General features: G+C 36.0%; 1 protein-coding gene across 1 annotated transcript in view; it reads left to right on the forward strand.

The window, feature by feature from the left end:
• The window catches only part of COL24A1 (collagen type XXIV alpha 1 chain), a 413841-nt gene that overhangs the window by 141287 nt on the left and 248049 nt on the right, over positions 1-24505 (forward strand). The window contains exon 20 of the mRNA XM_047085469.1: positions 9869-9922. Within this exon, the coding sequence (XP_046941425.1) occupies positions 9869-9922 (54 nt within the window). The remainder of the gene's footprint in view (positions 1-9868; positions 9923-24505) is intronic.

Raw genomic sequence — 24505 nt, forward strand, 5'->3', positions numbered from 1 at the left:
TAGGCATTCTATAATTTTCTAGATACTGGGCTAGTTGAGGCTCTAAAGGAAGGAAAGTAAACTCTTGTAAAATACTTATCTGTCTCTGTGAAGATGAACTGCTGATAACTTCCAGATTGGAAGGGCCCCACTTGAATGCAGACTCTTTTTTTTTTTAACTTTCTTTTGATTATGAAGGAAAAGAATGCATTTATCAAATCAGTGATTACATACCAAATACAGAAGGCATTAGTCATCTGTGTTAGTAATAATATTATGTCTGACACAGCAGCTGCAAGTGGGATTGTGGTAGTCTATAGTCATTCTCCACAATCCAACTGATTTTTGTAGGCACCAGTCTCGTGAATTAAACAATGCTCTGACAGAGACCACCACATATACACATTTTATATTTTTAATGGTGGCAGTAATCTCTGACATTCTCTCCATACAATATGATTGACAGTCATGTAGATGTGAATGACTGTCTGATCCTTAGAACCCAAAGGTCTACCTAACTATAGGAAGATCTCTTCCTTTTAGGCTTTTCTTTAGACAGTCCAGTTATAATTCTTCCTTTTCAACAGATCATCTCTCAATATGTTCACTAAAAAAAATGCTGAGGTCAATTAGATTTGGTCTTGATTTCAAGGCATTTATATGCAAGAAATCAATATTCAATTCAAACCGTGTCAAAACTTCCACTGTCTCTATCTGTCTTTTTTCCTGGACATCAAGATTAATTCAGTTTGATAAAATTAAAAATTAAAAATCAATTATTTTCTTAAAATAATCAGAATAATAATAAAATAATCTAGAATCAGTTTCGTCCCCAGAGAAAATTATAAAATAGCCAAAAACTTAATTCCTATGACCTCTGGTTTCTCCTATGTTCTTTCCCTTGAGCATGAGTTCTTGTCCATCTCAAATAACCAGTGTCTCTTTTCCTTTCCATAATTTACCTTTCCCATCAAAGCTTGTTTATGGAAGAAAGACCTGATAAATATATTTCATTTCAAGCAGTAAATGGTTAGCAGAACAGCTAACTTCAACATAATCTCCTTTCAAGGATATTTACATTTTAACACTAAACAGAAACCTGGAACCAATGTAATGAGTCTTGAATTGTAGAATTTGAGGTGTCATTTAGTGAGCAGAAAAAAATCTGTGGGTGATTAGAAACTTTGATACTCCTCAAATTAATCATACCATACAAGTTGTCATCTGTACTGCCAATACGACAGGACAAGACTGGCCAATATTTCTTGCTAGTACAATATTTCTTGCTAGTTCAGAAGCTCGGATCTTCATAAAAGTCAGTGAAAGCAAAGTGCTCTTAAGTTTTTGTTGTAAATGCCAAGTTATTTGCCATTGATATTGAAGAGACTGTTCATCATTAAAGATCATCTCAATAAATGTCACTTCAAACCTCTTCAAAGCTTTTTTCTCCTTAATGTTGTGCTTATTCTAGGCAAATTGTTAAAGTGACAGAGAAGTAAATATATCTGCATTTACCTATTCACTGAATTGTAAATATTAGCGATGGCCCAAGATAAAATTTCATGTACTTTAAAACATAAGGTTAAATTTTTTTCTATGCTAGTTCTTTGTTTGCTTTTAACAAAAACATATGGAAAGTGCTACACAGGCATATTCACTCTTTCGGCATAGCAGCATCAGTTTTGAGCACTAATCCCATGTTTCCTCCCAGTTCTGGCAGCAAACCACCTTCAAATGTGGTAGCTTGGTAGTGAGAATGTTTGTTGATTCAGCTGTTAACCTCCATGGACTACTGAGATTGCCAAATAGTTGAATTTTGGACGATGTTCTTGGTAAGTGGAGCCAATTGTTTTACTACAAAAATGAGCTGAGACCACTAATCACAGAGATATTAGAAGTGGCCAACCAGTGGGTCCTCTTTTTCCACTAGGGCGGTCTTCCCTAGAGTCAAATGCTGAAGTTTATTTGGAGAGTCTGCTCATATCAAATAAAGTCATGCTTCTAAATGTACATTTTAGCACCTCAGTGGACTTAACTTGAATAAGCCAGCCTATGGCCAGTTGGGTCGATCTTAGTCCAAATGAATTCTCTTTAATTAAACTAGTTACTTCTTTGTTATCTTTTATCACTTGGGTTTAGTTGAGTAATTTTATGTTTTTAGTTGTTACTCAAAAACTTGTGCTGAAAGAAATATGTGATGAAATCAGTTGAATTAGTCAATAACAAATAATTTCTCATATTCCTACTGTGTACAAAGCTATGCATAGTAAACACTATAGGATGCACACAAAAATAATATATTGTTCATAATTTGTGTCAATTTACAGTCTACTTGGGATAAATAAGATATATACAAATACTTTTAGATAACAGTAAAGGCATCATGTAAGAATTAAATAAGTAGCATTATAGTACAGTGTTAGTAGAGAGAGATTAACAGGAGATGGAAGGATTAGGGACAGGTTCATGGAAAAGATGGATCTTGAATTAGATTGTTGATCAGTATATGGCAGGAAAAGGGGAGGGCATTCCAGGCAGGATAAATCACATAAACAGATCCTAGGTAATATGCATTGTGGATTTACAGAATAATGAATGAAACTGGCTAGCTGATGCAGATTCCATGTGTTGGTATAGAGTAATAGGTAAGGTTGTAAAACTAGGTTGGTGCCAAATTGCATAAGTCCTTCGATTCAAAGTGGTATCAAGGCAGAGACTTCTAGTAGCTAGATAGTCAAGTTTATTACCACAATTCTTGTATTGTATATGGAACCCGTCCCCTCATCTCTCAAGTGAACCAGCCAAAGTTTTATTGATTTTCCTGGTTGCTTCCAGTAATGATCACAAATTTCTGTCCTTTTAAACTCAGGTGGGAGTTTCCATAACTGCTGTCTGAAAGGGGACAGAATCTTCTGCCTACCCAGGTTGAATCTTAGTACTGTTAGTTGCTGTCACTAATAGTACTTACTACTGTAGTTACATTGAGGTGGGCCTGAGGCTGTTTACTAGGTTGATGAGGGAGTCTTTCCACTCCAAGGAGAATTAGCAACAACTAAGGCAACCGTCTTTGAAAATACTTCTGGTTCCCAGTACTTGGCCTACACCCATCTCCCCAAGTTGCTCCTCTTAGCAGGCAATAAAGTGGAGACCCATTCATTACCTGGTTCACTATAAAATTTGGTTAACATGCTCACTGCCTATTCCCAGGGACTTTCCTCAAATCCCATTAATCACCTGGTAAGGCCCTCACACTTCCTCTTCCAGAAAGCTGTGTCTCCATTTGTATCCCATTCTCATCATCAGAACTGTCAGAGACTGTGAAGAATCTGAAATTTTATCCTATATCCAAGCCAACAAATTAGCCTGAGAGTTTCACAGATTGTATTAGAAGACACAAAACTCATGGGACAGAGACAAAGGACTGTTTATTATTCTTAGCAATAGCAATGTCCAGAGTATCAGTATTTTTGCTCTGATTTTCTGAGCCTTCTCACAGGGTGATGCAAAGAGGGCTAGATGACATTTACATAAGCAGTGGTTATATTACATAAGAGGAACTTTGAACTTAGAGAAACTGAATCTTTTATAATGGTCAGTTATTTAAAAAAAAATGTATTCCAGAAAGATTATTATTATATGGAAGTTTATATTCCTGCCTTTTGCTACAGAGGGAGATTCTATAGCCACCTTTACTATACAAAAATCCCTGAAAATATAGATTGGAACAATGAATAATTAACATCTCGTTTGTATAATGTGCAAAAATATAAGAGACCATGGAGAATTGTCGCTAGCAACATGTTAAGTTAAATATTAGAGATATAGAGATGAGTAAGATACATTTATTTTCCTCCATGAGCTCACATTTTATTGGAATAAAAAAACAAACCCTTAATTACAGTATAGTGTGATTACTACTAAATAGCCATATTAACAGAGTTCTATAGGAATATAAAGGAACAAGCTACTGATTCTGGCTAAAGGAAACCATGAAAAGCTTCACAGATCATGTTATATTTGAGTTGGCAACCAATTATATGATGAAGGAACCTGGGGCAGTGAGTTAAAGGAGACTTCCAAGAAGTATGGTTGCTTGAGCAAAGACTTGATGAAATAGAGCCGACTTATCAAATAGAAACAGAGGGCAAGGGTATTACAGCAGAGGTATAAAAGGAAGCTATGTATATTTTAAAACTACAAATAATTCAGTTTTTTAGTCAATTCTACTTCCATTAAAAATGACAAAACATAATTCAAACAGTTTTTTTTAAGTTTATTTATTATTTGAGGGAAAAAGAGAGTGAGTGGGGAAGGGCAGAGAGAGGGCGAGAGAGAGAATCCCAAGCAAGCTCCACGCTGTCAGTGCAGAGCCTAATTTGGGTCTCAAACTCATGAATGATGAGATGATGACCTGAGTTGAAATCAGACATTTAACTAACTGAGCCACCCAGGTGCTCCCCTACCTCAAACAGTTTTAAGCAAAATTCAGGATTGGCTAATGTAATCAGGAAATCCAGCAGTATCTATGCCTAGACATTTGGCCAAATACAGGAATTTGATGAATATAATCAGGACACTCTCCACTTATTAGCTTTACTTATGTCTGTTAGCTTCATTCACAAGAACACATTGTGGAAAATATGGCCCTTGGCAACTCTAGGCTTATATTTCCCTCACAGTTAGCAATCTTAGCAAAAAGAAAGCATTCTTCTTTCTTTATAGCTCCAGCAAATATTCTAAGGTAGATTCCAGCCAATCTCGCTTGGAGTACATGATCATCTTTAAATCAATCACAGTACTCATGGGGATGGAATACTGTAATTGGCAAGATTTGGGCTATTTACTTACCCCTGGAAACTGGGATGGGGACCAGAAGCACATGGACTGCAAATTGGGGAAGAGTATTTTCCTAAAGAGACGGTGAGCAGATAAAAAAGAAGATGCCCTCTACATGTTACATCTTTGATGCCCAGTATCTACATGTACCATTGCACCCACTTATACAGTTTTCAAAATGCCTCTAGTAACATAGTACAGCCACCCACACAGTTGAAAATATACTCTCCATTCTCCAAAGGAAGATAAGCTAATATATTGATCAAGTATTGCTTATAGCTCCAAGGCCAGGTTTTTGGAGTAAAGTGCATTCTTTTCCCTGAGGCCTAAATATAGGTGTGAGTGTCAAATAATCAGATTCATTTTAGAAAGAAACAAAGTAGCCACAATATTCATTCCACTTGGAGACACGAAAGAACAGGAAACAAAATAGAGTGGCCCAGGACTATGGCTGTGCATTTGGAACAAAAGTAGGAAATCAATATATACCAGTTCCTCATAACAATATAAATCAGCTTTTAAATCACCTAACTTCCCACCCCTTGCCACAAACTTACACACACTGAAAAAGGGAGAATCTGAGATAAAGAGTCTCCAGAATATACATTCTATGATACCAAGGAATATTTTTGTTCTCTAGTATATGTTCAATGCCAAGAACAATGGCTGATACATAGTAACATGTTGAATGAATAAATTGATACTCTTTAATTAATAAAGACACTCATAATAATTCTACATGAATCAAATATATAGAAATGGAGTACCTGAAATGATACTTATCCAAAGGTAAGTATAAAATCATAGTCATGTTATTACCTCCAAAACAATTTGAAATCTGAGCTTACCTGATTTTTATCTGGGGACAAGTTTTCTAAGGGTCTTCAAATAATTGCAGAGTGTTGTCTACCAAAGGGCAGTGATTATCTAAAAATACCCAGTATCAATTACCTTTTTGCTTTACAGTTTTATTGAGGTGTAATTGACATATAGCAAACTATATTTATTTAAGTTGTACAATTTGATAATTTCTGACATATGTGTAACTCATGAAACCATCACCGCAATCAAAATAGTGAACACATCCATCAAAACCCAAAATTTCTTTGTTCACCTTTGTGACTTCCTTTCTGTTTCTCATGATCCTCCCTTCCCTGACCTGCTTTTTGTCACCATAGGTTATCCAAACCTAAGGATCAAACAATGGTCGACATTGTTTATCTTAAAATTGTAAGCTTGGTATGGTTTTGTGTGGATTTCAGTAAAATAAAAGTGGACTTTGCAATTGACTTTGTAGGTTCTTTTAAGAGTGACTTCAAACATACTGCTAATATTTAAAGTCTTATTTAAAAAGTCATTCAGAGAGTATATAAGGAATTCCTTGTGTTATAAGGAATTTTCATTGTCTTTGTTTCTGGATTTTCTCTGCTGAGTTTTTAGAATGCTACATATATATGGAATTCAGCTGTGCTATATTTACTACTCAAAAATATAGAATGGCTAAGGCGAAAATATATGAATAGCAGTAATCATTTGCAAAGATTTTCAATGATATCATAATGAAAAAAGACTGTTTTTGACAGTATTTTAATTCTAAAACAGCAAAAGAGAGTGAAAGAAAGCCATATACCTAGATGAATTTCTTATTTTGCCTTTATTTTTCCAGAAGTGCATATTTTCTGTTTGTGGTTTTCCCAGAAGACAGAACAGTTCCTCAGTCTGCAGTTACATGCTGCCCTGTGCTAAAGTTTAGTTTCTATAGTTTACTTGGAAAGTGAATTTATTACTTCTGCCCTGTCAAATATTTTTTTTGGCATTAACTTTTGCATGGATTATTCTCACTCAGCAAAGGTCATTTTAATCCTTTTTTTTTTATTACGTTTTTACTTGGACTCACCATATTACTGACATGACATGTACATCCACAAATGTTAAAGAATAAAACCTTATGATTGTTTTTTGGATCCATGTCTCAAATGAAATGCTCCCCTACAGAACCTCTCTCCCTCTGGCTGCATTCTTTCTTGCTTGCATATGCAAAATTGCAATCCTTTCCATAGAAGCTATGATAGTTGGGTTTGGGGGAGGGTAGTTTTTTGTTTTTAAACAAAAAATAACTTTGAAATTGCAAAATTAAAAATACAAGTATTCAAACAATTCATTGTTAATTTAGTCATTAATTTAAGCTATTGACTTTTTATTGAATATACAGTATGCTGACAGCAGACTAGGCTTTGAGTAACTTTGCCTTTTAGGAATCCATAACTTATGCGTTGCCCTATCTTGAATGATTTATTAATTTCATCTTGTTTTAATATGACTGTTTTTCTAAGAATGTATTCATTTCTACTTTGTTCAGACTTATAAACTACTAAGAAGATAAATTTAAGTCAACTGTATTGTGTTATTGTATATTTAAAGCACAATGAGTATAAAAATCAATGAAAATTTGAAAATTTTATGAGAGTTAAGTGCACTAAGTGATGCTATTGTTTATAACAAGAGTATTTTAAAGCTACTTTATAAAATATCAGGAAAGTATAAACTTCTCAAAACATATACTTTATTTTCAACCAGTTATTAAAATTGAATATGCTATTACTTTCAAAACAATCCAAAATCTGAACTTCACTGATTTGATCTGGGGACAAGTTCAATGAATAAATTATATTTTCTCTCTAGAGCTCTAGAGTTCTTCAAATCATTACAGACTGTTTCCTGCCAAAACACAATTACCTTTTTTGTTGTTGTTACAGCTATATTGAGGTACATTTGACATAAGTAAGCTGCATATATTTAAATTGCATGATTTAATCACATTTTTTGTGTGTATGTATAACACAAAATCATCACCAAGATCAAGATAGCCAACATATCTGTCAAACTCAACAATTTCCTTATTTACATTTTGTAATCCCTCTCTCTGACCTTCCTGCCCCTACCCTTTCTAGGCTACCAGTGATCCGCTTTTTGTCACTATAGATAAATTTGCATTTTTCTAAAGTTTTGTATAAATGAACTCATATAGTGTATACTTTCTTTTGGTCTGGCTTCTTTTACTTAGTATAACACGTTGGAGTTACATCCAGGTTGCCACATCCAGGTTATTTCATTTTCTGATATACCATAATTAACTTACCCATTGGATTTAATTATTTGTGGATTGTTTATCCATTTACCATTTTTAACTGGGAAGACTGTATATTTCAGTAGAAAACAGAGACTTCATAACTCTTATCAAAGAAATACTGAAGTGCTCACTATATGCCATAGATCATGATGTACTTAGCTATATTAGGACACTCTAGCTTCTGAACTTCTAACTAGTGCCAAAATAAGAATGACCATATTTTACCCTTATGATTTCCCAGGATACTAATCGAATCTGCTAGTACTTTAGTTCCCAGGTTTTGCTGTAAAAAATGCATGCGAATTTGTCTCCAGCCTTTAGTGATTAGAGAGTAATAAAACATTGGTTTTACTGGAGAGAATGCTGAGTCACTCTTCTCAGTACAGTAAACAGATGTGAGAAGTCTGAAAATAGAGGACATGTTTTCACTTATTATTTTTAAAGCCAATTCAGTTTCTGCTTTTTGATAAAAATTGATTAGACTATTTCTATTAAGAAAGTACACAAAATTGATATACAAAATTGGTGATGTTTCTGTACACTAATAATGAGCTATGAGAAAGAGAAAATTAAGAAAACAATCCCATTTATAGTTACATCAAACACAACCACAAGCCTTTCTCTCCTCCCAAAAGTTAGCAGTTCTTTTTTCTTTTATGGTTTATCACTCAAGTATGCATCTTTTAAAACTATAGTTTAAGCTTATTTTATGGCTATGTCTTTCAGCTTACAAGCTCTCTTTTCATTTCCCTTTTCCCCCTTACAATTTAGCTGTTGAAGATCCCCAGTCATGTGACCTGGGTAGTCACATAGAGAGGCCTGACCATATTCAGTTTTGCTTATTTATTTTTGGTGGGACTACAGGTGATACTGTGTTCTTTCATCAGAAAGTACATAATGTCTAGTTATCTCTTTGTTTTAATGATGTTAGTACCAGTTGATGACTCAAATGCCTAGATGTATTAAATCATTAGAAGATTGCAAAATACAGATATTTTTGCTGTATCATTTCTTTTTTATTTGTTGGCTGAATACATCCCCTTGTCCACTGTTTGGTTAGTAGTGGCACAGTATACATGAGAAAAGTAGAGTAAATGCTTGATTCTTCACCTTTCTTTACCAGTTTTCAAAATAATGAGTTGGATTCCTTTAATCCTCTAAAAGAGGGCAGTTCTTTAATTGTTGTATCATTATGAACTTATGAATAGCAAAAATATTTGATATGTTTCAATCCGTTGCAATTCTTATCCTTATTGAAGTTCGTATTATCCCATATCTGCCCAGTGGGATCCTCTTCAAGCTCCCTCAGAGCTCTTCACATAACTCTAGATTTGATACCTTTTATAGTCTTTTTGCTTCCTGGAATGAGAAGATGTTTCAGACTCATCTGGAGGATGGACAGGAACTATGAATTATCCATGGGGATATTCTGAACCAGTGGTTGTAAGCCAGTGCCCAGGGGCCAGAAGTAGCCATCAGACATGTCTTTTTTTTCCCCCAAAAGAAGCAAATCAGTCACTCAACAATGACAACAACAACAAAATAACTTTTTTTAGCACTTACTATGTGCCAGGTTGTCAAGAATATAATAGTTGCTGAGAATATAATAGTTCTTAAGACATAAAACTGCCTCAAGGAGTTTACAATCTGATGAGGAAAATAATAGAAGTCAAAACACTACATTAAGTGACCTTGCAGGACTCCAAGATGGCGTGAGAGTTCTTAGAAGGGACGTAACACTTTGTCAGTTCTGTATTCCAGTGTTAAACAACTGTGCAATAATTAACCTTTAATATTAACTTTTTGAGCAGTATAAATTACTTTAACTGGGCATGAAAGAACGGCAAAGGAAATTTTCAAATGCTCACTAGAATTACAGTAATGGCGATTGAGTAAACTCTCTGTGTTTTCTATGTTCCCTAGGGTTTTCCAGGAGATATTGGGATTCCTGGACAAAATGGCCCTGAAGGATCTAAGGTAAAAAAAAAAAAACAAACACAACAAACATATATATATATATATATATATATATATATATATATATGTAGTCAATATATATATATATGTAGTCATTCTTATTTTGGTTATATATATATATACATATATACACATATACATATATGTATAACCAAAATACATATATATATATGTGTATATATATATGTATAACCAAAATACATATATATATATATATGTGTATATATATATGGTCATTCTTATTTTGGTTATATATATACACATATATACATATATATGTGTGTGTGTGTATATATATATATATATATATATATATATATATATGGAGAGACAGAGAGAAAGAGTGTTTTCTAATCTCAAATCTCAGTGAATGGGTAAAAGAAGACTTTAGGAATATCAGAACATATCTGGATATTTTGAACTTTCTCGGCTGCGTTTAATAAACTGTACAACTTATTTCAAGGTAATAAGGAATTGTTTTCATGTTTGGTTGTTCTTTTGGTCCTCTATTCTATTGATCTGTATGTCTGTTTTATGCAAGTACCATACTGTTTTGATTACCATAGCTTTGTAGTGTAGTTTGAAATCAGAGAACTTATTTTTTTAATTTATTTAAATCCAGGTTAGTTAACATATAGTGTAATAATGATTCCAGGAATATAATTTAATGATTCATCACTTACATATAACACCCAGAGCTTATCCCAACAAGTGCCCATCACCCATTTAGCCTAACACCCCTCCAGAAACCCTCAGTTTCTTCTCTGTATTTAAGAGTCTCTTGTGGTTTGCCTCCAACAGGGATGATTTGCCTCCAATGGGTATACTAAGTGAAATAAGTCAGTCAGAGAAAGACAGACACCATACAATTTCATTCATATGTGGAACTTAAGAAAAAACAAAACTAGATGAACATAAGGGAAGGGAAGGGAAGGAAAAATAAGATAAAAAGAGAAAGGGAATCAGAGAGCTTAGTATCTCTAGCTTTGTTCTTCTTTCTCAAGACGGTTTGGATATTCACCATCTTTTGTGGTTCCATACAAATTATGGGATTCTTCCTTCTAGTTCTGTGAAATATGCCATTGGTATTTTGATAGGGATTGCAGTGAATCTGTGGGTTGCTTTGGATAGCATGGAAATTTTAACAATATTAAATCTTCCAATCCATGAGCAGAAAAATCTTTTCTATTATATGGGTTGTCTTTAATTTCTTTCAACAATGTATTATGCTTTTCAGAGGACAGGCCATTCACTTCTTGGTTAAATATGTTTCTAGGTATTTTATTCTTTTTGATGCAATTATAAATGGGAGTGTTTTCTTAATTTCTCTGATAGCTTGTCATTAGTTTATATAAATGCAATAGATTTCTGTACCTTAATTTTGTATCCTGCGACTTTATTGAATCCATTTATTAGTTCTAATAGATTTTTGGTAGCATCTGTAGGGTTTACTGTATACAGTATCATGTCATATTCAAATAGTGACAGTTTTACTTCTTCCTTTCCATTGTGGATACTTTTATTTCTTTTTCTTACCTGACTCTTCTGACCAGGATTTCTAGTACTGTTTTGAGTAAAAGTGGTATGAATGGGCATCCCTGCCTTATTCCTGATCTTAAAGGAAAATCTTGCAGCTTTTTACCATTGAGTATGATGTTAGCTATGGGTTTGTCATAAATGGCCTTTGTTATATTGGCCTATATATATATATATATATATATATATATATATATATTCCTTCTATACTCACTTTGTTGAGAGTTTTTATCATAAGTAGATGCTGAATTTTGTTAAACGATTTTCTGCATCCATTGAGATGATCATATTATTTTTATTCTTTGTTTTGGTGACATAGTGTATTACGTAATTGATTTATGGATGTTGACCATCCTTGCATTCCTTGAATAAATTCTACTGATCATGGTGTATGATTCTTTTAATGTATTGTTGAATTCAGTTTGCTAATACTTTGTTGAGGATTTTTGCAATGCTATTCATCAGGTTTATTGGCCTATAAGTTTCTCTTTTGTGTTGTTTCTGTCTAGTTTTGGTATCAGAGTACTGCAGGCCTTGTAAAATGGATTTGGAAGTATTCCTTCCTCTTTATTTTTTTTGGAATAATTTGAGAAAGATAGGTACTAACTTTTATTTAAATGTTTGGTCAAATTCACCTATGTAACCACTTAGTCCTAGACTTTTGTTAGTTGGGGAGTTTTTAAATTACTGATTTAATTTTATCACTTTTAATTCAGTCTATTAACATTTTTTTTTTATTTCTTGGTAGGTTGTGTGTTCCTAGGAATATCTATTTCTTCTAAGTTTTCCGATTTGTTGGTGTATAATTGTGGTAGTCTCTTATGATTCTTCGTATTTTTGTATTGTCAGTTGTAACTTCTCCTCTTTTATTCTGATTTCATTTGGGCCCGCTCTCTCTCTTTTTATGATGAGTCTTACTAGAGATTTATCAAATTTTTTTTACCTTTTCAAAGAACCAGCTTTTAGTTTCATTGATCTTTTTTATTGTTTTCTCTACTATTCCTGCTATTATTGCATTACTATCAATTGCTCCCTTTTTGTCTGTTAATATTTGCTTTATAAATTCAGGTGCTTCTATGTTGGGTGCATAAATATTTATGAATGTTATATACTCTTCTTGGATTGACCCTTTTATCACTACGTAATGCTATTCTTTTGTTACGGTCTTTGTTTTAATTTTTAAATTTTGTTAATGTTTATTTTTGGGAGAGAGAGAGAGAAAGCATGAGAGGGAGGGGGCCAGAAAGAGAGAGACAGAAGTTCCAATACAGGTTCTGCACTGTGAGTGCAGAGCCCAATGCAGAGCTCAAACTCATGAACCATGAGATCATGACCTGAGCTGAAATCAAGAGTTGGCCACTTAACCAACTGAGCCACCCAGGTACACCTACAGTCTTTGTTTTAAAGTCTGTTTTGTCTTATATAGGTATTACTATTCCAACTTTCTTTTCATTTGCATTTGCATTCCTTTTACTTTCAACCCATGTGCATCTTTAGAACTGAGGTGAATCTCTTATAGGCAGCACATAGATTGGTCTTGTTTATTTATCCATTCAACTGCTCTATGTCTTTTGATTGGAATATTTAGTCCATTTACATTGAAAATAATTATTGATAGGTATGTATTTGTTGCCTATTGTTCATTGTTTTCTGGATGTTTTGTAGTTCTTCTCTGTTCCTTTCTCTTGCTCTCTTACCCTGTGTTTTTATGACTTTATTTAGTATTGTGCTTAGATTCCTTTCTTATTGTCTTTTGTATGTCTAGTATAGGATTTTGCTTTTTGGTTAACATAAGGCTCACATTTAACATCATATACGTATACACATAATGGTTTATTTTAAGTTGATAGCAACTTAAATTTGGTCAAATTCTAAAAGTCTACATTTTTACTACCTCCCACATTTTATTTTATTTTTCTGACATCATATTTTACATCTCTTTATATTGTGTGTCCCTTAACTATTATGGTTAGTTTTACTACTTTTGTCTTTTAACCTTCATAGTAGTTTTTTTTTTTTTTAATTTTTTTTCAACATTTTTTTATTTATTTTTGGGACAGAGAGAGACAGAGCATGAATGGGGGAGGGTCAGAGAGAGAGGGAGACACAGAATCGGAACCAGGCTCCAGGCTCTGAGCCATCAGCCCAGAGCCCGATGCAGGGCTCGAACTCACGGACCGCGAGATCGTGACCTGGCTGAAGTCGGACGCTTAACCGACTGCGCCACCCAGGCGCCCTTTTTTTTTTTTTTTTTAATTTTTTTCAACATTGTTCATAGTAGTTTTATAATAATCTACTACCTTGCTGTATATTGACCTTTACTAGTGAGATTTATACTTTCATATGTTTTCGTGCTATTAATTAATGCTGTTTCTTTTCAACTTAAAGAAGTACTTTTCACATTTCTTGTAAGGCTACTTTAGTAGTAATGAACTCCTTTAGCTTTTGCTTGTCTGGAAAACTCTTTATCTTTGCTTTGATTCTGAATGATAATCTTACTAGTAGAGTATTCTTGGTTGGTTTTTTGCCTTTCAGCAGTTTGGATATATTATGTCTCTGCCTTTTGGCTTGGAAAGTTTCTGCTGAAAAATCTGCTGATAGTCTTAGGGGAGTTTCCTTGTATATAACAAGCTGTTTTTCTCTTGCTGCTTTTGTAATTCTGTCAACTAGATGTGTAACAACGAGAGAAAAAGACCACTTCTAAAGAAATTAGGTTTGTTTTTAAATTTGTGATTTCCTAGCCTTCCAAGCTTTATTTGGAAACTTTAGGAATATTTAGACTAGTAAAAGTTTAAAGTAGCTAAAAGGGTCCAGCTCACATTTCTTCATAAGGCTGAAGTTCCAGGGAGCTTTCAGTCCTGCTAACAACCTCATCTGTACAATATGAAAGAAGACAGAGAACATGGGAGGGGGATTTCCACATGGCTTTATTCTCCTCCTCCTTTCCCTAACTTAGTCAGTAGTAATTCAGTACTCAAACAAATAACCAATATGGAAGAGGGATAAAGATAGAGATAGTGTAAAGCATTTGATTTAATTGACTTGTTGAAGTGTACATGTATAGAGAGGAGAAATATTTGAGAAAATGAAAAACTTTGTATTAAATAGAAATTATCATTGTCTCAAGGTTAAAAACAGTGTATTTTTTTTTTTAATTTTTTTTTCAACGTTTATTTATTTTTGGGACAGAGAGAGACAGAGCATGAACGGGGGAGGGGCAGAGAGAGAGGGAGACACAGAATCGGAAACAGGCTCCAGGCTCCGAGCCATCAGCCCAGAGCCTGACGCGGGGCTCGAACTCACGGACCGCGAGATCGTGACCTGGCTGAAGTCGGACGCTTAACCGACTGCGCCACCCAGGAGCCCCAAAAACAGTGTATTTTTTAGTGTTGACACATGAATATGTGTTTTGGTAAAATTATCTAGGATAGATAAGATATTTGAATCTCAAGTTTTATTATATTTGGTAGTGTGGATATAATTTTGACTATTCATAAATATTCACCAATAAAATATTTTTATGTAGCCATATATGAAGGAATTTTAAAAAGCCCTACTTTAATTTGCAAGCAACTAATTAAGCCTCTTGAGGACTTAATATTATAAACTGGAATACTACTCTTTAATTCATATTTAATTTAATAATTTAATAACTATGTCCAAAATATCCCATACTGACCATGATCTGTTTTAACTGCACATATTTGTGGAGGACATTGTATTTGTGACAGGTGTTAAAAACTACCAGTGAGGCTTAAATGCATCAAATAAGGTTGGTTGGGTGTGGTTTTATTATAAAATTTCCTAGATATTTACCACGAATTTTAGATTAATCAAGATCAATCGAGCATTCAAACTTTATAATCCTCCTATAATTTTTTTAAGATAATGAAAAAAAATGCAGAATGCATAGTCTTGACAATAAATTTTGACATGCAACCATAGGACTTATTTTCCTTTAGGGAATAAAGATTTCTTTTCAATTAAGACACTTTAAAGTATAAAGACAAACCTAAATATTTTTCTTTTCTCAGTTATTATTCAGCAAGAATAACATAGGTAGAATTGTTGGCCTCTAAGAAAGTTATATAAAAAGTCATCTTGTTTCTTGCACAAGAAATGATCTGTCCATTTCAAAAGGATGTTAATAATAGCTGTATTTGTTAGTGTACTATAGTGTCAAATACTACAGTACTATATATAGTAAATGTCTTACACATATCTCATTTTATCTTCACAATAGCATTATAAGCTAAGTATTATCTCCATTTTACAGATGGTTTAGTTATTGCTGTCACATAACTATCAAGTGACTTTTCCAGGATTCTAACCCAGTTCTTAACCACTTAGCTTTGGTACGAAATTGTGGAAAACATTCAATACCATGCTAAACTGTTTCTACTTTATTCATGGGCATCATGAAGCAATCAAAGATATTTAAGTAGTAAAGTGTCCTGGGTGATTTATGTTTTAAAAATATATCAGTCAGATACTAGGAAGATGGCGGCGTAGGAGGACGCTGGGCTCACCGCGCGTCCTGCTGATCACTTAGATTCCACCTACACCTGCCTAAATAACCCAGAAAACCGCCAGAGGATTAGCAGAACAGAGTCACCGGACCCAAGTGCAGACGAGAGGCCCACGGAAGAGGGTAGGAAGGGCGGCGAGGCGGTGCGCGCTCCACGGACTGGCGGGAGGGAGCCGGGGCGGAGGGGCGGCTCGCCGGCCAAGCAGAGCCCCCGAGTCCGGCTTGCAAAAGCGGAGGGGCCTGACGGACTGTGTTCCGACAGCAAGCGCGACTTAGCGTCTGGGAGGTCATAAGTTAACAGCTCTACTCAGAAAGCGGGAAGGCTGGAGGACAAAGGGAGGGTGAGCTGCGGAGCCCCCGGACGACAGAGCTCAGTTTGGCGGGGAACAAAGGCGCTCGCCAGCGCCATCTCCCCCGCCCATCCCCCAGCCAAAATCCCAAAGGGAACCGGCTCCGGCCAGGGAAATTGCTCGCTCCGCGCGAACACCCAACTCTGTGCTTCTGCGGAGCCAAACCTCCGGCAGCGATCTGACTCCCTCCGGCTGCACAGGGCCCCTCCTGAAGTGGATCACCTAAGGAGAAGCGAGCTAAGCCTGCCCCCCCTGCCGCCGTGCACCTTGCCTTCCCACCCCAGCTAATACGCCAGATCCCCAGCATCACAAGCCTGGCAGTGTGCAAGTAGCCCAGACGGGCCACGCCACCCCACAGTGAATCCCGCCCCTAGGAGAGGGGAAGAGAAGGCACACACCAGTCTGACTGTGGCCCCAGCGGTGGGCTGGGGGCAGACATCAGGTCGGACTGCGACCCCGCCCACCAACTCCAGTTATACACCACAGCACAGGGGAAGTGCCCTGCAGGCCCTCACCACACCAGGGACTATCCAAAATGACCAAGCGGAAGAATTCACCCCAGAAGAATCTCCAGGACATAACAACAGCTAATGAGCTGATCAAAAAGGATTTAAATAATATAACAGAAAGTGAATTTAGAATAATAGTCATAAAATTAATCGCTGGGCTGGAAAACAGCATACAGGACAGCAGAGAATCTCTTGCTACAGACATCAGGGGACTAATGAACAGGCACGAGGAGCTGAAAAACGCTTTAAAGGAAATGGAAAACAAAATGCAAACCACCACAGCTCGGATGGAAGAGGCAGAGGAGAGAATAGGTGAACTAGAAGATAAAGTTATGGAAAAAGAGGAAGCTGAGAAAAAGAGAGATAAAAAAATCCAGGAGTATGAGGGGAAAATTAGAGAACTAAGTGATACACTAAAAAGAAATAATTTACGCATAATTGGTATCCCAGAGGAGGAAGAGAGAGGGAAAGGCGCTGAAGGGGTACTTGAAGAAATCATAGCTGAGAACTTCCCTGAACTGGGGAAGGAAAAAGGCATTGAAATCCAAGAGGCACAGAGAACTCCCTTCAGACGTAACTTGAATCGATCTTCTGCACGACATATCATAGTGAAGCTGGCAAAATACAAGGATAAAGAGAAAATTCTGAAAGCAGCAAGGGGTAAACGTGCCCTCACATATAAAGGGAGACCTATAAGACTCGTGACTGATCTCTCTTTTGAAACTTGGCAGGCCAGAAAGAATTGGCACGAGATTTTCAGGGTGCTAGACAGCAAAAATATGCAGCCAAGAATCCTTTATCCAGCAAGTCTGTCATTTAGAATAGAAGGAGAGATAAAGGTCTTCCCAAACAAACAAAAACTGAAGGAATTTGTCACCACTAAACCAGCCCTACAAGAGATCCTAAGGGGGACCCTGTGAGACAAAGTACCAGAGACATCACTACAAGCATAAAACATACAGACATCACAATGACTCTAAACCCGTATCTTTCTATAATAACACTGAATGTAAATGGATTAAATGCGCCAACCAAAAGACATAGGGTATCAGAATGGATAAAAAAACAAGACCCATCTATTTGCTGTCTACAAGAGACTCATTTTAGACCTGAGGACACCTTTAGATTGAGAGTGAGGGGATGGAGAACTATTTATCATGCTACTGGAAGCCAGAAGAAAGCTGGAGTAGCCATACTTATATCAGACAAACTAGACTTTAAATTAAAGGCTGTAACAAGAGATGAAGAAGGACATTATATAATAGTTACAGGGTCTATCCATCAGGAAGAGCTAACAATTATAAATGTCTATGCGCCGAATACCGGAGCCCCCAAATATATAAAACAATTACTCATAAACATAAGCAACCTTATTGATAAGAATGTGGTAATTGCTGGGGACTTTAACACCCCACTTACAGAAATGGATAGATCATCTAGACACACGGTCAATAAAGAAACAAGGGCCCTGAATGAGACACTGGATCAGATGGACTTGACAGATATATTTAGAACTCTGCATCCCAAAGCAACAGAATATACTTTCTTCTCGAGTGCACATGGAACATTCTCCAAGATAGATCATATACTGGGTCACAAATCAGCCCTTCATAAGTTTACAAGAATTGAAATTATACCATGCATACTTTCAGACCACAATGCTATGAAGCTTGAAGTCAACCACAGGAAAAAGTCTGGAAAACCTCCAAAAGCATGGAGGTTAAAGAACACCCTACTCACGAATGAGTGGGTCAACCAGGCAATTAGAGAAGAAATCAAAAAATATATGGAAACAAACGAAAATGAAAATACAACAATCCAAACGCTTTGGGACGCAGCGAAGGCAGTCCTGAGAGGAAAATACATCGCAATCCAGGCCTATCTCAAGAAACAAGAAAAATCCCAAATACAAAATCTAACAGCACACCTAAAGGAAATAGAAGCAGAACAGCAAAGGCAGCCTAAACCCAGCAGAAGAAGAGAAATAATAAAGATCAGAGCAGAAATAAACAATATAGAATCTAAAAAAACTGTAGAGCAGATCAACGAAACCAAGAGTTGGTTTTTTGAAAAAATAAACAAAATTGACAAACCTCTAGCCAGGCTTCTCAAAAAGAAAAGGGAGATGACCCAAATAGATAAAATCATGAATGAAAATGGAATTATTACAACCAATCCCTCAGAGATACAAACAATTATCAGGGAATACTATGAAAAATTATATGCCAACAAATTGGACAACCTGGAAGAAATGGACAAATTCCTGAACACCCACACTCTTCCAAAACTCAATCAGGAGGAAATAGAAAGCTTGAACAGACCCATAACCAGCGAAGAAATTGAATCGGTTATCAAAAATCTCCCAACAAATAAGAGTCCAGGACCAGATGGCTTCCCAGGGGAGTTCTACCAGACGTTTAAAGCAGAGATAATACCTATCCTTCTCAAGCTATTCCAAGAAATAGAAAGGGAAGGAAAACTTCCAGACTCATTCTATGAAGCCAGTATTACTTTGATTCCTAAACCAGACAGAGACCCAGTAAAAAAAGAGAACTACAGGCCAATATCCCTGATGAATATGGATGCCAAAATTCTCAATAAGATACTAGCAAATCGAATTCAACAGCATATAAAAAGAATTATTCACCATGATCAAGTGGGATTCATTCCTGGGATGCAGGGCTGGTTCAACATTCGCAAATCAATCAACGTGATACATCACATTAACAAAAAAAAAGAGAAGAACCATATGATCCTGTCAATCGATGCAGAAAAGGCCTTTGATAAAATCCAGCACCCTTTCTTAATAAAAACCCTGGAGAAAGTCGGGATAGAAGGAACATACTTAAAGATCATAAAAGCCATTTATGAAAAGCCCACAGCTAACATCATCCTCAACGGGGAAAAACTGAGAGCTTTTTCCCTGAGATCAGGAACACGACAGGGATGCCCACTCTCACCGTTGTTATTTAACATAGTGCTGGAAGTTCTAGCATCAGCAATCAGACAACAAAAGGAAATCAAAGGCATCAAAATTGGCAAAGATGAAGTCAAGCTTTCGCTTTTTGCAGATGACATGATATTATACATGGAAAATCCGATAGACTCCACCAAAAGTCTGCTAGAACTGATACATGAATTCAGCAAAGTTGCAGGATACAAAATCAATGTACAAAAATCAGTTGCATTCTTATACACTAACAATGAAGCAACAGAAAGACAAATAAAGAAACTGATCCCATTCACAATTGCACCAAAAAGCATAAAATACCTAGGAATAAATCTAACCAAAGATGTAAAGGATCTGTATGCTGAAAACTATAGAAAGCTTATGAAGGTAATTGAAGAAGATTTAAAGAAATGGAAAGACATTCCCTGCTCATGGATTGGAAAAATAAATATTGTCAAAATGTCAATACTACCCAAAGCTATCTACACATTCAATGCAATCCCAATCAAAATTGCACCAGCATTCTTCTCGAAACTAGAACAAGCAATCCTAAAATTCATATGGAACCACAAAAGGCCCCGAATAGCCAAAGGAATTTTGAAGAAGAAGACCAAAGCAGGAGGCATCACAATCCCAGACTTCAGCCTCTACTACAAAGCTGTCATCATCAAGACAGCATGGTATTGGCACAAAAACAGACACACAGACCAATGGAATAGAATAGAAACCCCAGAACTAGACCCACAAACATATGGCCAACTCATCTTTGACAAAGCAGGAAAGAACATCCAATGGAAAAAAGACAGCCTCTTTAACAAATGGTGCTGGGAGAACTGGACAGCAACATGCAGAAGGTTGAAACTAGACCACTTTCTCACACCATTTACAAAAATAAACTCAAAATGGATAAAGGACCTAAATGTGAGACAGGAAACCATCAGAACCTTAGAGGAGAAAGCAGGAAAAGACCTCTCTGACCTCAGCCGTAGCAATCTCTTACTCGACACATCCCCAAAGGCAAGGGAATTAAAAGCAAAAGTGAATTACTGGGACCTTATGAAGATAAAAAGCTTCTGCACAGCAAAGGAAACAACCAACAAAACTAAAAGACAACCAACGGAATGGGAAAAGATATTTGCAAATGACATATCGGACAAAGGGCTAGTATCTAAAATCTATAAAGAGCTCACCAAACTCCACACCCGAAAAACAAATAACCCAGTGAAGAAATGGGCAGAAAACATGAATAGACACTTCTCTAAAGAAGACATCCAGATGGCCAACAGGCACATGAAAAGATGTTCAGCGTCGCTCCTTATCAGGGAAATACAAATCAAAACCACACTCAGGTATCACCTCACGCCAGTCAGAGTGGCCAAAATGAACAAATCAGGAGACTATAGATGCTGGAGAGGATGTGGAGAAACGGGAACCCTCTTGCACTGTTGGTGGGAATGCAAATTGGTGCAGCCGCTCTGGAAAACAGTGTGGAGGTTCCTCAGAAAATTAAAAATAGACCTACCCTATGACCCAGCAATAGCACTGCTAGGAATCTACCCAAGGGATACAGGAGTACTGATGCATAGGGGCACTTGTACCCCAATGTTCATAGCAGCACTCTCAACAATAGCCAAATTATGGAAAGAGCCTAAATGTCCATCAACTGATGAATGGATAAAGAAATTGTGGTTTATATACACAATGGAATACTACGTGGCAATGAGAAAAAATGAAATATGGCCTTTTGTAGCAACGTGGATGGAACTGGAGAGTGTGATGCTAAGTGAAATAAGCCATACAGAGAAAGACAGATACCATATGGTTTCACTCTTATGTGGATCCTGAGAAACTCAACAGGAACCCATGGGGGAGGGGAAGGGAGAAAAAAAAAAAAGACGTTAGAGTGGGAGAGAGCCAAAGCATAAGAGACTGTTAAAAACTGAGAACAAACTGAGGGTTGATGGGGGGTGGGAGGGAGGGGCGGGTGGGTGATGGGTAGTGAGGAGGGCACCTTTTGGGATGAGCACTGGGTGTTGTATGGAAACCAATTTGTCAATAAACTTCATAAAAAAAAAAAATAAAATAAAAAATAAAAAAAAAAAAAAAAAAAAAAAGAAAAATCAGTCAAATTAATTCCAATCATAGGTCAATATTTTCAATTTATGTAATCAAAATAAAGCTTCAAATATTCATTAAAAAGAAGTTGAAATATCTGCAATTATTGCAAATTTTATCATAAATTTAAAAAATTTATTCTAAGTTTGGTTAAAATTTTCAACATTGAAGATAAAATTATTTGAATATAAATGTTGGTGTAGTGCTATATCATGATATAAAGAAAAAAACTGACTAAATTAAGAGACTGATCGAGATGAATCGCATTTGGAATTGATTGATTGTAATGCATACATAACTCACAGAAACCAGTATAATCTTTGATACCCTACCGATCGAAGTTGAAATCAAGACTTGTCAAAATGTACAAAAATTTGTATATATTACATGGGTAGAATAAATGAACTACAACATATTTGTGAAGAAGCTAATGTTGAATTTAGGAGAGGCACTTTAACGTGATGGCGCATGCTTTCTCTCCCTACTGCCCATCATCAGTTCAATTGCAGAAATGTTGAATTTGAAGAACTACTTTATAAACTTATTACAACCTCAGTGTGCCCCCAGAATCGAAAACAAAAAGAAAAACAAAACAAAACAAAAAAAACTTCCATTTTGTTCAAAATTACTTCGGGGGTGCCTGGGTGGCTCAGGCGGCTGAGCATCCAATTCTTGGTTCACCGGTTCGTGCCCCATGTCGGGCTTTGCTCTGACAGTGTGGAGCCTGCTTCGGATTTTCTGTTTCCCTCGCTCTCTGCCCCTCCCCCATTTGTGCTCTCTCTCTCAAAAATAAACATTAATTTTTTTTTCCTAATAACTCGGAAACCTTTGATCAAAGCATTTAACATACCAAATACTGAAAAAAATTAATCTTTTGAGACTTTTGGCTAATTGCAATTGTTGAAAACATGGATCAGAAACAAGAGGATGGTTAAAATTATTACCACAGAAGCAGAGGAAGAACTGCATGTACCAAACAATGGAAGATGAAAAAATGTTTCAATTTTCAAAGTAAACAGTTTCAAGTTAAAAAAAAAAAAAAAAAAAAAATATATCAGTCAGCATGGAGGAGGGCTTAAATAGGAGGGAAACTGAAGGCAAGGAGATGAACTTGTAAAAGCTAGAAAAGAATTATAAAGATCTGAAATAGAGCATTCAATCAATCAGCCAATATTTATTGATTGCCTTTCATATGAGCCATTGTGCTAGACTGTCCACAAAGATGAAAAGTATTGATCCTTACTTTAAAAAGACTTACAATCCAGAGAGAGATCTGCAAGAAAACTTTTATAATAACCATATGAATAATATTCAATTTGTAATACCAGCCTCCAGTCTGGCAAGTAATGGAATAGGGAACTGTGCAGAGAAGGTAGCACTTGAGCTGACATGATGAATGAGTAGGATTTGCATCCAGACAAGGGAGATGTATGGCATTCAGGAAAAGGAAGCTTGTGACAGGATGGAAGTATAATACGTGGAACACTCTTACACTAAAAGCTATTCGTTGTTTGCATGAAATTCAAACTTAACTGGGCATCCTGTATTTTATCTGGCAACCCTATTGGCCACCTACAAAGTTTCCATATATACAGCAATGTTTCTCCCTTTTTTTCTGTCTCTATGGAAGAAATATTCCTCCTCTTTCTCTGTATTCAAGTCCCACACACGTTTTGCAGCAAAACCTCTCCTCAACTACTGAATAACCTCATGCCATCAGTTATCACCTACCTTTACACTGATCTCTCTCTTGAATCAAAATTTCCCCTTTGCACTTAAAACCATTTTCACTGCCAATGTTGTAGCTCAGGCCCTTTTTACTTTTCACCAGCATTAGTAATAATCCTTCATTTGTTCTTCCAGCCTCCAGTCTGGCATTTCTTCAAATCTGCTTCTGAGTAGATGATGGAATAATGTTTGTAAAGTATAGATCTTATCATGTCATCCTTGTGCTTATTTCTTCAGTGATCTCCACGCTTCCAGGTTAAGGCTCACACTTCTTTACTTTTTATGCAAGGTTCTTTATAACCTACCCTGTCTCTCTAACTCTATTGTCTATAATCATACAGACATACATAGTCATATAGTGATGGAAGCATTACTCTTCCGAAAACCTTATTCCAGCTAAACTGTTTAGAATACCAAACCGTACTATACTTGTTCAAATCTCAAAGCTTCTTGCCTTCATATATTACAACTGATGATTTATCTCTCTATTAAACTATAAGCTTTTGAGAGAAGAGCCTAACTGATTTTATGAACATCACAATAATCATAATAATGTCCATAACATATAACAGGAATGCAATAGATATTGGCTGAATGCATGATTGATTGAATGACTGTGTTTAAAAACTATTTGGGAAATAGAAACAATACAACTTGGAATTTATTAAATGAAAGAGAATTCGAGGATAAAGCTGAGACTATTACTTGGGTTACTGTTGTCATTGATTTAAATAGGAAACTTAGGAGGAGCAGGTTTAGAGGATGGGAAATACAAGAAGTTTCATTCTGGGTATAGTTAGTTTGAAGTTCCTCTTTGACATCAAGGTAGAAACAATCAAGAAATCACAGTAAACCAAACTTAAAAAT

The sequence above is a fragment of the Lynx rufus genome, unplaced genomic scaffold, assembly GCF_022079265.1.
Source record: "Lynx rufus isolate CCGP_SWC_20201006 ecotype Redwood Valley unplaced genomic scaffold, mLynRuf1.p SCAF_2, whole genome shotgun sequence".
Classification (NCBI taxonomy): Eukaryota; Metazoa; Chordata; class Mammalia; order Carnivora; family Felidae; genus Lynx; species Lynx rufus.